The sequence below is a fragment of the Diabrotica undecimpunctata genome, chromosome 10 (genome assembly GCF_040954645.1).
Source record: "Diabrotica undecimpunctata isolate CICGRU chromosome 10, icDiaUnde3, whole genome shotgun sequence".
In the NCBI taxonomy this organism is placed as follows: domain Eukaryota; kingdom Metazoa; phylum Arthropoda; class Insecta; order Coleoptera; family Chrysomelidae; genus Diabrotica; species Diabrotica undecimpunctata.
The window spans coordinates 79,268,645-79,281,592 of record NC_092812.1 but is presented as its reverse complement, the minus strand read 5'-3'; the positions used below and the strand labels follow the sequence as shown (position 1 = coordinate 79,281,592).

The following is a 12,948-nucleotide window of genomic DNA, read 5'->3' as shown; positions in this document are numbered from 1 at the left end:
TTTTGATAGTGTGAAGTGAACTTCACCTAAGATGCAAACTTGAGATTACACGACATAGGACGAGGCTCTCTGTTAAATATAATTGCACTGACATGCTTTTAAATTTAAAATACAAAAAAATATAAGTAATTCTTAGCTGTAAAATCAATAAAAAACTTAAAATAGAATTTATTAATTGAGTTAGAAATTACTAGAAATAAAAAACAAATGGCATTCATAAATTTAATGGAAAAAAGTTGTGGATACATATGTGAATGTGAAAAATAGATATATTTTTTTAATTAGGACAAAGATTAAACATGTTCTGTTCCACAGGTTTAGATATCCAATATCCTAAACCAGCCTTCTGGAAAGCTTTAAAAAATATATTTTTCACAACCGAATACTTAACCACACATTCTTTAGCGTCTGCTACAGTTAGTGGTAAATTTTGGTCCTTTGAAATGTTGGATAATCGTCCATATAATAAGGCATATCTGCAAGCCAAACTATGTTTACAAATCGTGGAAATTGTTTGCTTTGGTTTACCCATATCACATATCAATATTTCAGGTTCTTTCATGCCCAAAAACCAAATCACAGAAAAATTTTTACCACTTTTTGGTATGCGTTCCTTAATAGAGGTTACCATTAACATATCTGGTTTATTTATGTGAAATGGTGATGGTAAGTCATCTAATATATCTTCAACCCTTCCGTAAAGTGCTTGTCTTAAATGCCTTTTATTAATTTGGCCGCCAAATACCACCGACGTTAAGTACACGGGATCAATAAAATGAAGTAATAGAGATCCTTGTAGTCCCAAGACGTTCCATTTGCAAATTTTATCAGAACAGGACATAGTCTTCAGGGGTTCTCCCTGTTTAATTCCATCCCAAGTTTGAGTGACTGGATCTTTAACAGGTCTTGAAAGATCGCCAGATTCTAACTTACTTCTTAATAGACCAACAGTTGTCAGATCCGATATTTTGCTATTATAAATAGAGGCATAACCACAAGGAGATTTGCTTGTATATAAATGAAACTCAATTCCTTCTTTTAAGCGATAACCATTCCCGCAAATCTTTGGTTCAAATATCGAGCTTTTACTAGTACTATCAGAGAGTAGTAGTTCAAGCTGGTCATAAAAGTAGGAAAGCAAACATCTTCGAGATAAAATTTCTGCATGCATATCATTGACTGCGGTTCCGATTAAACATATATTCTTTCCAGATATACACTTTGTACCAGTTGTCACACATATTACTTCAGCAGTTGAAATATCTGAATCTTTCGTCATCACAATACCTAGAAAGAAATAAAGTCACATTAATAGGGTTATTACATTTTTCAACGGTTTGCAATCAGGGCTTAGAAAAACAACAGCGTTTAAGAAGAGGTCATTGTAGAAAGTATTAAAGCAACAGTAAAATTAATTCAAAGAGAATAATAAAATATCAAAAGATTACATATGGTGTAGCATTTTTAAATTGTTTGGTATATATTGAAATCCCCTCGTATATGTTAAAACACCGAAGAATTCTTTCAATTCTTTTTGCGTCGCCGAGTTTATATAATCACAGTTTACTGTTTGTTGATATATTAAGGACGCGTATTTCTTTGGTATTTTCTTTTGATCGAAGCCGCTTAATATTCTGCGTTTCAAATAAATAATATTCCCGTTTATATGTTTTGTTTATACCAAGTTGGGCGAATGAATTTCAAAGATAATTACATCACTCTCGCTGAGGTCGCTGTTAGGGGAAGTTGGCTTCAGTGTGGGTCCAAATTTTGCGTCAAATTTGAAATGTTTTGTGTTTTTTTGTCCCTTTTCATGGAAAGTTCGTAGCACTATTAAGTTCAACGTATAGTTACAGTTAAAAGTGAGGTTTGAGGTGACGAGTAATCACTATTTTTTATTTGTAAGCCGTCTCTCATGATATATTTGTAAAATGGCGTTTACTACAATTTTAAAAATACCCACATGGTTCCAATTTTTTAAAAAGCCGAGTCTAAAGTTTGTGTCCAGTGCCAACATCAGCCTCAAATTTGTGTGTCCTAAGAAGTCGTTTCAGAATATAATTCGCAGTGTGAGATGCACTTTTTTGTTCGTGTGGCAGAGAGTATAATAAATTCCAGTTCCCAATCTCAGAAATTTAAAGTAAACGTAACAGTTAGTGAAACCCAGGTAACTTTTTTTGTTTGAACTTTTAAAGTAAAATAGACATTTTTTCTAATAATACTTGCTTTCATAACAATTTAAGAAATTGTAATAATTAAAATTGTAAATTTTAGGGTGTGGTTTAGCTGCCATTTTATTTGTTCTCAGTTTTAAGATTTAGTATTGGCATATGACAGTTAGCACTATTTTTGACATTTGGTAAATATCTAATCATATTAGAGATTTTGTTTCTGTTTTGTTTAAAAAAAAAGTTAACCTTTATGCATGGTTTCACTTAACCCTCCTTTCCACGAGTGACTTTCTTGTGACACAAATCCACGGGTGGGGTCTATCAGGACCAAATTTTAAACATCCTATCTCTCATTAAAAAATTTTTTTTAAAATATTTTTAAGGAAACTTACTGATATAACGTTGTACAACCCAAATGTACATATAATATGTGTATCAATATGTATTGGTATAGTTTACTGCGAAATAACTAACACCATTATTTTTTACAAGAGTTTATTAAAAAATTTATGAACGGCAAAATACAAAAGAAAAATATAAAAAAAGACAACATTATTACTCTAAATACTTAATACAAATACAGTAATACAAATAAAAACTAAATATCCAAAATTAAAATTTGAAACAGAAAATAGAGGGGGTTAAATATTGTTAATTTTGTTTCTACACAATCAGCACAACACGCTTTTATATGTTCCATACATAACCAGTTTTTACACAATTGGCAAAAATATCTAGTTTTTCTTTTTTACAATACTTACACATCCCCGTTTTCCTGGGGCTAGGTCACCTCTCGTCGTTTGCTCAAGCATTTATAGCTGCAATGTTAGCCAAGCCATAGCACAAAAACAAGAAACGCCCACTCACGGGTGGGGTCTGTCAGGACACTTTTACAGGTAGCGATTGAAGGTATTCATACAATTTTACCAAATTATGCTAAAGTGTACTATTTATTGCCATTAAAAGGTACACCGAGTGTTGGAAAAAAATACAAAAAAAAAATTGAAAAAATTAAGCAATTTCATTTATAGTTGTACTGATGGACCCCACCCGTGGGAAGGAGGGTTAAAAAGATATTTCTTTATTTGTAATAATTTATTTCTGCTACAAATTGTCGCCCATTAATTGTAAGTTTTATAGTATCTCCAACTTCTAGAGTTTGTAAACGGATAGGACATAATAAGTCTGTTTTGGATATTTTTTTGATATTTTGAAGTTTCCTCAAAGCGGCGTCCCATTTTTAATAGCTAGAGGACCTTTTTGAGTTTTATTTGTTCCAGGAGATTCATGTAAGTACCCCTTTATTTCATTTTTGTGGTTGCCCCAATCCAATCCCATAGTTTCATTCACTTATCCACGACCCAGTTCTACAAATAAACCCTGAGAGCCATTCTCAACAGTTTCGTTTATTTTGCTTGCCCTATCTCTACCCCAATAATCTCTGTCCCCAATTTTCAACCCCCTATAATAATACCCTATGTGGTAGGCAAAATATTCAATAAACAAGTAATTGGTTACTCCGAACGGTGGAAGCAGAGCGAGTGGATCGCAGACAAAATATTACAGTTTTCAGACACAAGAAGGAAAAATAAAAACAATCCCGAACGATATAAAGAACTAAATAGAACTGTCAGCAGAAAGATGAACGTAGCTAAGGAGAAAAATGTCAAGAAATACAAGAGTTAAAGCAAAGACAAAATAGCTACAACATGCAGAAAAATACTCATACTTATAAGGAAAGACAGCTTAAAATGCTAGTAGACAAGAACAACAAATTTATTGCAGACAAGAAAGAACAGTTACAGACTGGGAAATTTACATCAAAAATTTATTTACGTATTATGGTCATGCAATGTACACTCTTGAATTGAATGGACCAAAGATATTTGAAACTGGGGTAATAAAAGCTCTAGAACAAACTAAAGATGGGACAGCAACAGAATGAGATCAAATAGCCATTGAATTTTTAAAAATAATTATCGAGAACAATCTCAATATTCAAGAAAGCCAGTTAATTTCGTTCTAAAGCTATTTTCTTGTGGCATTTTGACAATATATATTTGAAACATTTTTTAATTTTGTTTAAAAAATAAACTATACTTTTATAAGGGTTTCCTACACCCAAATACAGAATATTTTGATTTATTTCGATTTTTCTAAAAATATACGGTTTTAGAAGAAATTAAATATCTACTAATTCAACACTCGAGGACAAATTTGTAAATAACAAGTGATAATATGTATATTATTAACACTACCTATCGACGCATGCTTTAAAAACTCACACACTGACACCAAGCTTTTTTTAACCGGTGGCGTTGCGGGCTAGCTTCTTTTTCTTTATCTTTGATAGGTACCTCGCGTTTTTCACGGCTGACATTTGCAACCATTTTTTCTCAGGTAACCTTATATCATCACATTAAAAAAAAATTGTACACTAGGTCGTACTGTAGACTAGCACGAAGCTTTATACTATATTTTCTGTATTTTTAAACTTTTAAATAATATGTGTAAAATTTAAACAATGCCCCTTTATCATTTATTTATTATTTTGTAGATTTTTTTCATATTTAATATGTGCTAATTTAAAAATCTCTTACAAAATATAAATATGAAAGTTGAACTTAAAATGTTTTACTAATAACTGTTTTTGTCAAACTTAATTACAATTTTTGAACTGATAGTTGTAAAATTCCGACATTATATTTATATGAAATTATTTTACAATTAAAAGTGTGTTCGGGAATCCTTATTTCTTTATTTTATATTGAATATTATTATAATACTTAATTTATTTCGGGTAGAATAAGTTTTAGATCTTTAATAATTATATTTCCTTGAAATGATGCAGAATAATCTTATGTGCTTATTGTTCGCATTTCATTCAAAGCGCGATATAATATGATTTTACTTCGACGCACACAAATCGCTCATATATCCAAATAGGCATGCTCTAATGAGTAGATTTTAACCGAAAAGGTACGACTTTAAAAAGAACCTAAAGAACGCCAATTTAAGGTAAGCGATTTTGTGCATAATCTGTAGAACCATATTATTTGAAATTCAATATTAAATTTACCAATTCGTTTTTATTTTTTCTACAATTACTATTCATTTATGGTCCTTCTCAGCTGATTGAGCTTAATTCTATTAATTTTAAATATAAGCTTATTTATGCATCATTTTAAAATCTTCAATAAAGGCAACCATATTGTCTTTTTATATTAGCAGTCAGTTTTTTGTATTTAAAAAAAAAACTGGTCAATACTAAAATGACTCGATTGTGGAACATAAATTCTCAAACGTATTTTTGAATCGAGAAATTGAACGGTACGCAGCGGTCTGTCTCTCTTTCAGGATTACAGGAAACTTATGAATGTGGTATTAGTGTTGCTAATGACGAGTCTTTAAAACCTTTTTGAATTTGAAATTCAATCTTAAATTTACCAATTCGTTTTCATATTTCCTACAATTACTATTCAAAGTGTATAGAACAAAAATGAAAGCCCAGTTTCATAATGACAACCTAAACTAATGTTCACTTTAGACTAAAATACACGTAAGTGTCACACTGAGTTTCATAATACCTACAGCTCTTTTCATTATTAAAAGTAAACATGTGTTTAAATTAGTAGGTTGGTAATTGTGTTTCTATCAATTTTGCTTTATTTTTGTCGAAATAACTTTATTTTTCTCGTTGATTGTTAATTTGCGAGTAAAATTGTTAATTATTATTAATTATGACTGTATCAAAAAGAAATAGTTCTTTAAATTTCACAAAAAGGGAAACTTTTACTCATTGAGGAAGTATCCAAATATAAATCAATTATGTATAGAAACCAAGAAAAATATTAACGAAAACTGGAAGTTTTAAATAAAGAGAATGATAGATAAGAGGACAAAGAAAGAAAGGTCAATCATGAAAGATACAAAAATATGTTTAAGAAAATTTATAATAAATATACTGTACAAAAAGTGTTGTCTTTTAATGTCTGGGAGGTAGATTGCCAACTATCCCTCCATCTTTTAGGTGGTCTTCCGGAAGGTCTTGAACCGGGCGGGTTGTTTTCTAGGGCAATTTTTGGGAGTCTATTCTCATTCATTCGTCTTACATGACTGTACCACATTCTTTTACGCTGTCTTCCCCATCTTACAATATTTTGAATTTTACACTGCTCTCTAACGTTTGTATTTCTCACCCTGTCTCTTCTTGTTTTGCCCACTATTGTTCTTAGGGTTTTCATCTCGGCAACCCTTAGCATCTGTTTCGTTTTGTTGGTATCTTCGCGCACTTCTATGCCATATGTCATGATCGGTCGTATACAAGCCTTGTAGATTCTAATTTTACTATCTGTGTGCATATACGGATTTGACCAGACTATCTCTCGCAGACATCCCGACAATGCGAATGCTTTGTTGATCTGACTCTTTAGGTCCTTTACTGGGTCGTGTCTGCTTGATATATCTATGCCCAGATATCTGAATTGCATCACCTGTTCTCTGGGGTTGTTCTCAACCACTAACTTACATCCGAGCGGATCTTTTGCTATTGTCATACATTTAGTTTTGTTGGTTGTAATGGTCATATTTAGTTGGCGGCTTATTTGAAAGAACTGAAAGAGCTGTCTCTGAAGATCATCTTCTGATTCGGCAAAAATTGCCGCATCATCTGCGTAACACACCATACCAATTCTTTTGTTGCCCATTCTGTATCCGAGATTGAGAGATGTTACTTTGTTTATAATTTTGCCCATGAGTAGGTTAAACAAGAAGGGGCTTAAACTGTCGCCTTGTCTAATTTCTCTCGGTGTTAGAATATTTTCAGTGAATTGGTCTCTTGCTCTAACTTTGGTTACATTACTTACATTGTTGTTATTTAGGTTATGGACTATCTTTGTTATGTTGGTCGGCGTTTTATTTTCTATTAATATATTTAGAATGTCTCCCAGGCGAACCCTGTCAAACGCCTTCATCAGATCAATGAAGTAAATATACGCTGGCATGCCGAACTCTATAGCTTTTTCTTTTATTTGTTTTATTATGAATACTGCATCGTGTTATAGACCGCCCTCTTGTAAAACCTTGTTCTTCAGCATTAGTGATTTGCCTTTCCAATTTGTCCTTAAGAATAGTTGTGAAAAGTTTCATCGTTGTATTTAAGAGGGTTATTCCTCTGTAGTTTTGTGGGCAAGTTTTTTGTCCTTTTTTAAATGGGGATTGTGATGCTTTTATGCCATTCCTCTGGTGTTTCTGTGTCGTTTAAGATTTTGTTAAATAGTTGTGACAGTTTACTTGCAAGTTCAGGGCCTCCATATTTTAAGAGTTCATTGGGTATACCATCTGTACCAGGTGATTTTCTGTTTTTTAGCTTCCTGATCTTTGCTTCTACCTCTTCGTCATTGATTGTAGCACTTATATCTGCTTCGTATTCGTTTATCTTCAGCGTTTCTTCAGCATACTGTAGAACTGTAATACTGATAATTCAGCAACTGTAAGTAATCTTCAAAATATTGTCAGGTCCAGGCCTCCTTCTTTTTTGTGAAAGTTGCAGACTGCGCATTGAGCGGCCGTTTGTAATTACCACTCGTACCTGCCTCTGAATCGACATTACTTGACTGTCTATTATTATTGCCGCTCTTATAACTGGTACCCGGCTGCAGATCACTCGACGGTCTATTTGTCTTAGAACTTGTACTTATTTTATAACAAATTTACCCATCGTCAAATTCAACGTAATCAATAGGCACGAAAAATACGCGTTCTCAGGCCTGACAACTAATCTTGACACTAAATGAAATAAAAGAAGCAGTGGTGCAGCGGGCGAAAATTTGTAATTTTGTGGATGTGGTAGTGGGAGGTTAAAATAAAAGCAGTGGCGTCAGGCAGAGCGCGACTTGAAAAAGCAAGATGTGAAACGGTGATCCAACATTTTGCTTTCGTGGCCCGGTACCAGCCGGTGAGTCGTGACCCACCATTTGGGAAACGCTGCTCTAGGATAATCTATCTGTCTACGTCATCCTGATTTATAACTGTGTCAACCGATTTGAACAAAATCAACTTTCTTGGAAGAAAATTCAAAATTGTCGCATTCAGATCATCGACATCTGTATTTTTGGCCGCCAATATTGTTCGTCCAATTACGGTTTTTGAACTGGTTTGCTATGTCCGGAAAAACACGCTGAATAAGCTCGGCCCAGCAAATAAATAATAAATTTACTTGAGAATTAAACTGAGAAGATAAAATAATAATAATTGTAAACGTCACTACTTTGCTCGATGCATAAACAATAATAACGCCTGAAAATTGTGTAGAGTTCTCGGAATGAGAGGAGGCTTTTTCTCCAAAATGTTGTCCAAAAAATAAAAAAGAATGTTTGGGGTGGACCACCCTTACTACTTAAGCGTATGAAAAATGACCTAGGATGACCAATCGGGTATCCGTTTGGGAGGAGTACATATGGCAACTAACACTGTGACACTAATATGGCTGTTAAAAAATAGAGGTTCGTGATAAAAGGATAAACAATTAAGGGTTGTTTGTATTGTTTAATGCCAGATCATAAAAAAACAAAAATAAAAAATTTTGTCCAAAAAATTTTAAAAAATTTTTGGAGTGGTCCACCCTTACCACTTAGGGGTATGAAAAATAGATTACGACCGATTCTCAGACATGTCGAATAAACATAAAATTTCATAGAAATCGATCAATCCGTTTGGAAGGAGTATGGCAACTCTGTGACACTAATATAGCTATTAAAAAATAGAGATTGGTGATACAAGAGTGAAAATTAATAAGTATATGTACCTATTTTTAATTGCCACATCATGAAAAACAAAATAAAAAAATTTTATAGACAAAACAAAAAAAATGTTGGGGATGTACCAGCTTTATCACTTAGGGGTATGAAAAATAGATTACGACTGATTCTCAGATTTACCGAATAAACATATCACATTTCATATAAATCAGTCAAGCCGTTTCGGAGGAATATGGCAACTAGCACTGTAACACTGATACAGCTATTAACAAATAGAGGTTGTTGATAGAAGGCTGAAAATTAAGGGTTGTTTGTACTTTTTAGTGCCACAGCATAAAAAAATAAAAAAAAAATCGAAAAAAGTCGAAAAAACAAAAAAATGTTAGGGGTGGACCACCTTTATCACTTAGGGGTATGAAAAATAGATTACGACCGATTCTCAGACCTATCGGATAAACATAAAATTTCATAAAAATCGGTCAAGCCGTTTCGAAGGAGTATGGCAACTAACACTGTGACACTAATATGGCTATTAAAAAATAGGTATTGTTGATAGAAGGGTGAAAATTAAGAGTTATATGTATTATTTAATGCCACATCATAAAAAATTAAAATAAAAAAATGTTTAATGTTTAAAAATATTAAAAATAGATTAAAAATACTCTCAGACGAATACAAATACCTGTACCGAATACAAATAAAATTTCATAAAAATCGGTCCAGCTGTTTCTGAAGAGTATGTTGATTAAAGGCCGTATGACACTATGCATTCTCTTGTATCATTTCTTATATCGTTTCTGATATAACAAAAAAAAATGGATAGTGTCATACAAGCGTATAAGTTCTTATATCAGAAACGATACAAGAATTTGTGTCCGCTGCAGTTTCTTGTACAAGAAATGCGCCAATTTGTGAGCAAAGCCGCAAAAGCAAAAACGTAAAACTTCTGTCATAATGGCGGCTGGAGGAGAACTTTGATATACAATTAGACCAAGCAGACATCAGAGAAAAGTGCCCAACAACAATAACCAAGATTAGAACAGCAGTAGCCAAATTGAAAAACAATAAATCACAGAGATTGGATCAAATAGCATCGAAACTACTGAAAGTAGGAGATGTATTACTAAAAACAATACATAACCGCTTTAAAAATTCGTGATGAGTTTAAAGATTATTTTATATCTCCAAATAGGAGAAGAATTTCAAGATCATGCCATTCAAACACATAATTTGTAAAAAAAAACAAATAAATTATTACAACCAAATTATTTATTATTTCTGTCTTCCATTACAGCCTGTTGAATATGTTCAAAAATTGTGGTTTCCAATTTAGTTTTAATATTGGGACATTTTATTTCTTTCATTTTTTTAACCACAGTATTTAAAAAAATAATCAGTAGCATCTGGCTTAAAGTCCTCAGGTACTGCAGTTCTATTTTTATATGTGTCGAAATTTCGACCAATCATGTGCCGAATCACATACAATTTCCGATAAAACAGAGCACAAATGTACGTGCAAGAAACGATACAAGAAAACATAAATAACTTTCTATATCAGAAATGATACAAGAAAATGCATAGTGTCATACGGCCTTAACACTGTGACACGATAATATATATATATATATATATATATATATATATATATATATATATATATATATATATGTATATATATATATATATATTGAGATGATTGGTGTTTAAAGAAAATTATTTATAAATTATATACTAGATAATATTAGATATAAAAAGTATTTGGTTATTTTAATAAGTTATATACTAGAGAATTTTATAAAAATTATTTATGCGAGGGCATTTTTAAGAAATTAGCATGTAATAAGTGTAAAAAGGTTTTTTTTTTAATAATTATAATATTGTAAATATATTTAAGTGAACCATGTGCATAGGCAACCAACTATACAATAAAGTGACGTTTAAGCAATGGTTACGAATATAAAGTGGGGTTATAATAATATGTTGTTTAAAATGTGTAGTTTATTAAATTAGAGTGTTTTAGTTACTGATTTAAGTTTATATTCTGATCTGAAAAGTCTAAATGTCGATAAAATTCTCGATAGAAAAGTAAGTAATTCTCTAGATCACCGAAGATGGCCTTGTTTGCGAAATGGATTGTTCCAGAAAATTCAGACATGTAGGAGATGGAACAAATTCGAATATGATTTCTTGCCAGATGGTTCTGGAACAAGGAAAGATATAAATACCCGGTGATTTGGATTCAAAATGTTCAATCAGTTACAGTTCAGTCAGAGGCCAGTCAGTTAGTAAGACAATTAGTTATTAAGAAGACAGACACAGTTAGTTACAGTTAGTGAAGTAAAATGTTCAATAAGTTCAAGATTAGTTAGTCAGAATTAGGAAGAAAGTATAAAGTATGCAATAATCAGTGATTTAGTATTAAAATTTGATAGTATTGGAAAGTATATTAGAAGAATATTGGTTGGATATTGGAAGAAATTAAAAAATATATTATGATTGGAGATTAGTATAAATCAACTTATGATAATTATATGGTGATTGGATATTGGTGTATTAAAAAGAAGAATAAATATAAATGTTATAAAAAAAAATATCTTAAATTGGTGGAAGCTGATAATTGGAAAAAGTAATTTCACAAAAACAAGGATAACGAACGAAGACATTGAGTGGTGATTAAAATCTATATAGTGGAAAACAGTTCATTTAGGCATTCAGTGACAGAAAGGTACAAAATTTTGTTAATATAATTTAGTTAGTGTCATAACAATTTCAATTTTGAAGATAGTTTGTTTAAATTTTACATTGTCTATAGAATTTAATTAGTTTCATAAGAATTTTAATTTAAAGATAGTTTATTTTAAATTTACATTGGCTATGTTAGATATATATGTGTGTTTCATAATAGATATAATAAAGATCATTTAAAAAAGTACTTACAAACTAATTCTTTGAGAACCGCGATAAAAACCCTATATTATTAAAAACACTCATTGCTCATCATTCACAAACAATACATCATTACAATTTGGCGCCCAACGAGGGGCTCTCTATTTAAAAGAATTAGTTTGGGAAGATAAGTGCTCTCATATAATTAAATTAATTTTCATAAAAAAAAAATTAGATTTTATTTTTAATTATATTTGAACAAGTAAAGTCTCAAAATGTCTCAAGGAAAGAAAGGTACAAGAAGCAAAAAGAATGAAGAAGATGTGGAAGTAGAAATACAACCTATACAAGAGGAGAGTTTAGTTCAAGTTCCACAAGATACTGCAGAAATGAATACAGAAAGAGAGGAAAATGTCAATATGGCTGCTTTGATGTCATTAATGATGCAGATGAACAAGACAATGGAAGAGAATTCAAAAGAAATCAAAGAAGACATGAAAAAAATGGAACAGAAATTGGAAGAGATTTATAGAAAATTAGAAAAGAAAATAGAAGATAATAATAATAAAATTGTAAAACAAATAGAAAAACAAATGGATAAAAAACTTGAAGCTGCAGAGAAAAAAGTAGCAAATGAAATAAAAAATATAAGGAATGACTACAAGAAAAGGATAGAAAATGAGAGGACAGAAGTAAAGAGGATTATTCAAGATAATAAGATAGATATAGAACAGAAAATAGAGTTGCAGAAATGTAACTTAGAAGTAAAAATTAACGAAGACAGAAGAAACACAGAAGAAAAATTAGACGATATACAACAAAATATCCAAATAAATAGTAATCAAATAAGAAATGTGGAACAGAGAATAGATGATATTTCACAAATGAGAGATATAGGGAGACCTTACTTAAATTTAACAAATGAGACTGGGATTAAATTCTCTGGTAATATAAAAAATTTGCATCCTAGAGTATACATAAATAGTGTAAAACATAAATTAAGATTAGTGAATAATATTAATGATATTAAAGATTATATTAGAATGACATTAAATGACAATGCAGCAACTTGGTTTGCTAGTATTGAAAATGATTTAGATACTTTTCAAACATTTGAAAATAAATTTTTTAAT

At 31.2% G+C, this 12,948-nt stretch overlaps 1 protein-coding gene across 1 annotated transcript in view; it reads right to left on the bottom strand.

Moving 5' to 3' along the window:
* Positions 1 to 214: 214 nt before the first annotated feature.
* The window catches only part of LOC140452164 (double-stranded RNA-specific editase Adar-like), a 65,781-nt gene continuing 53,047 nt past the window's right edge, over positions 215 to 12,948 (bottom strand). The window contains exon 2 of the mRNA XM_072546259.1: positions 215 to 1,287. Coding sequence (XP_072402360.1) covers positions 278 to 1,287 — 1,010 coding nt within the window. The 3' untranslated portion in view covers positions 215 to 277. The remainder of the gene's footprint in view (positions 1,288 to 12,948) is intronic.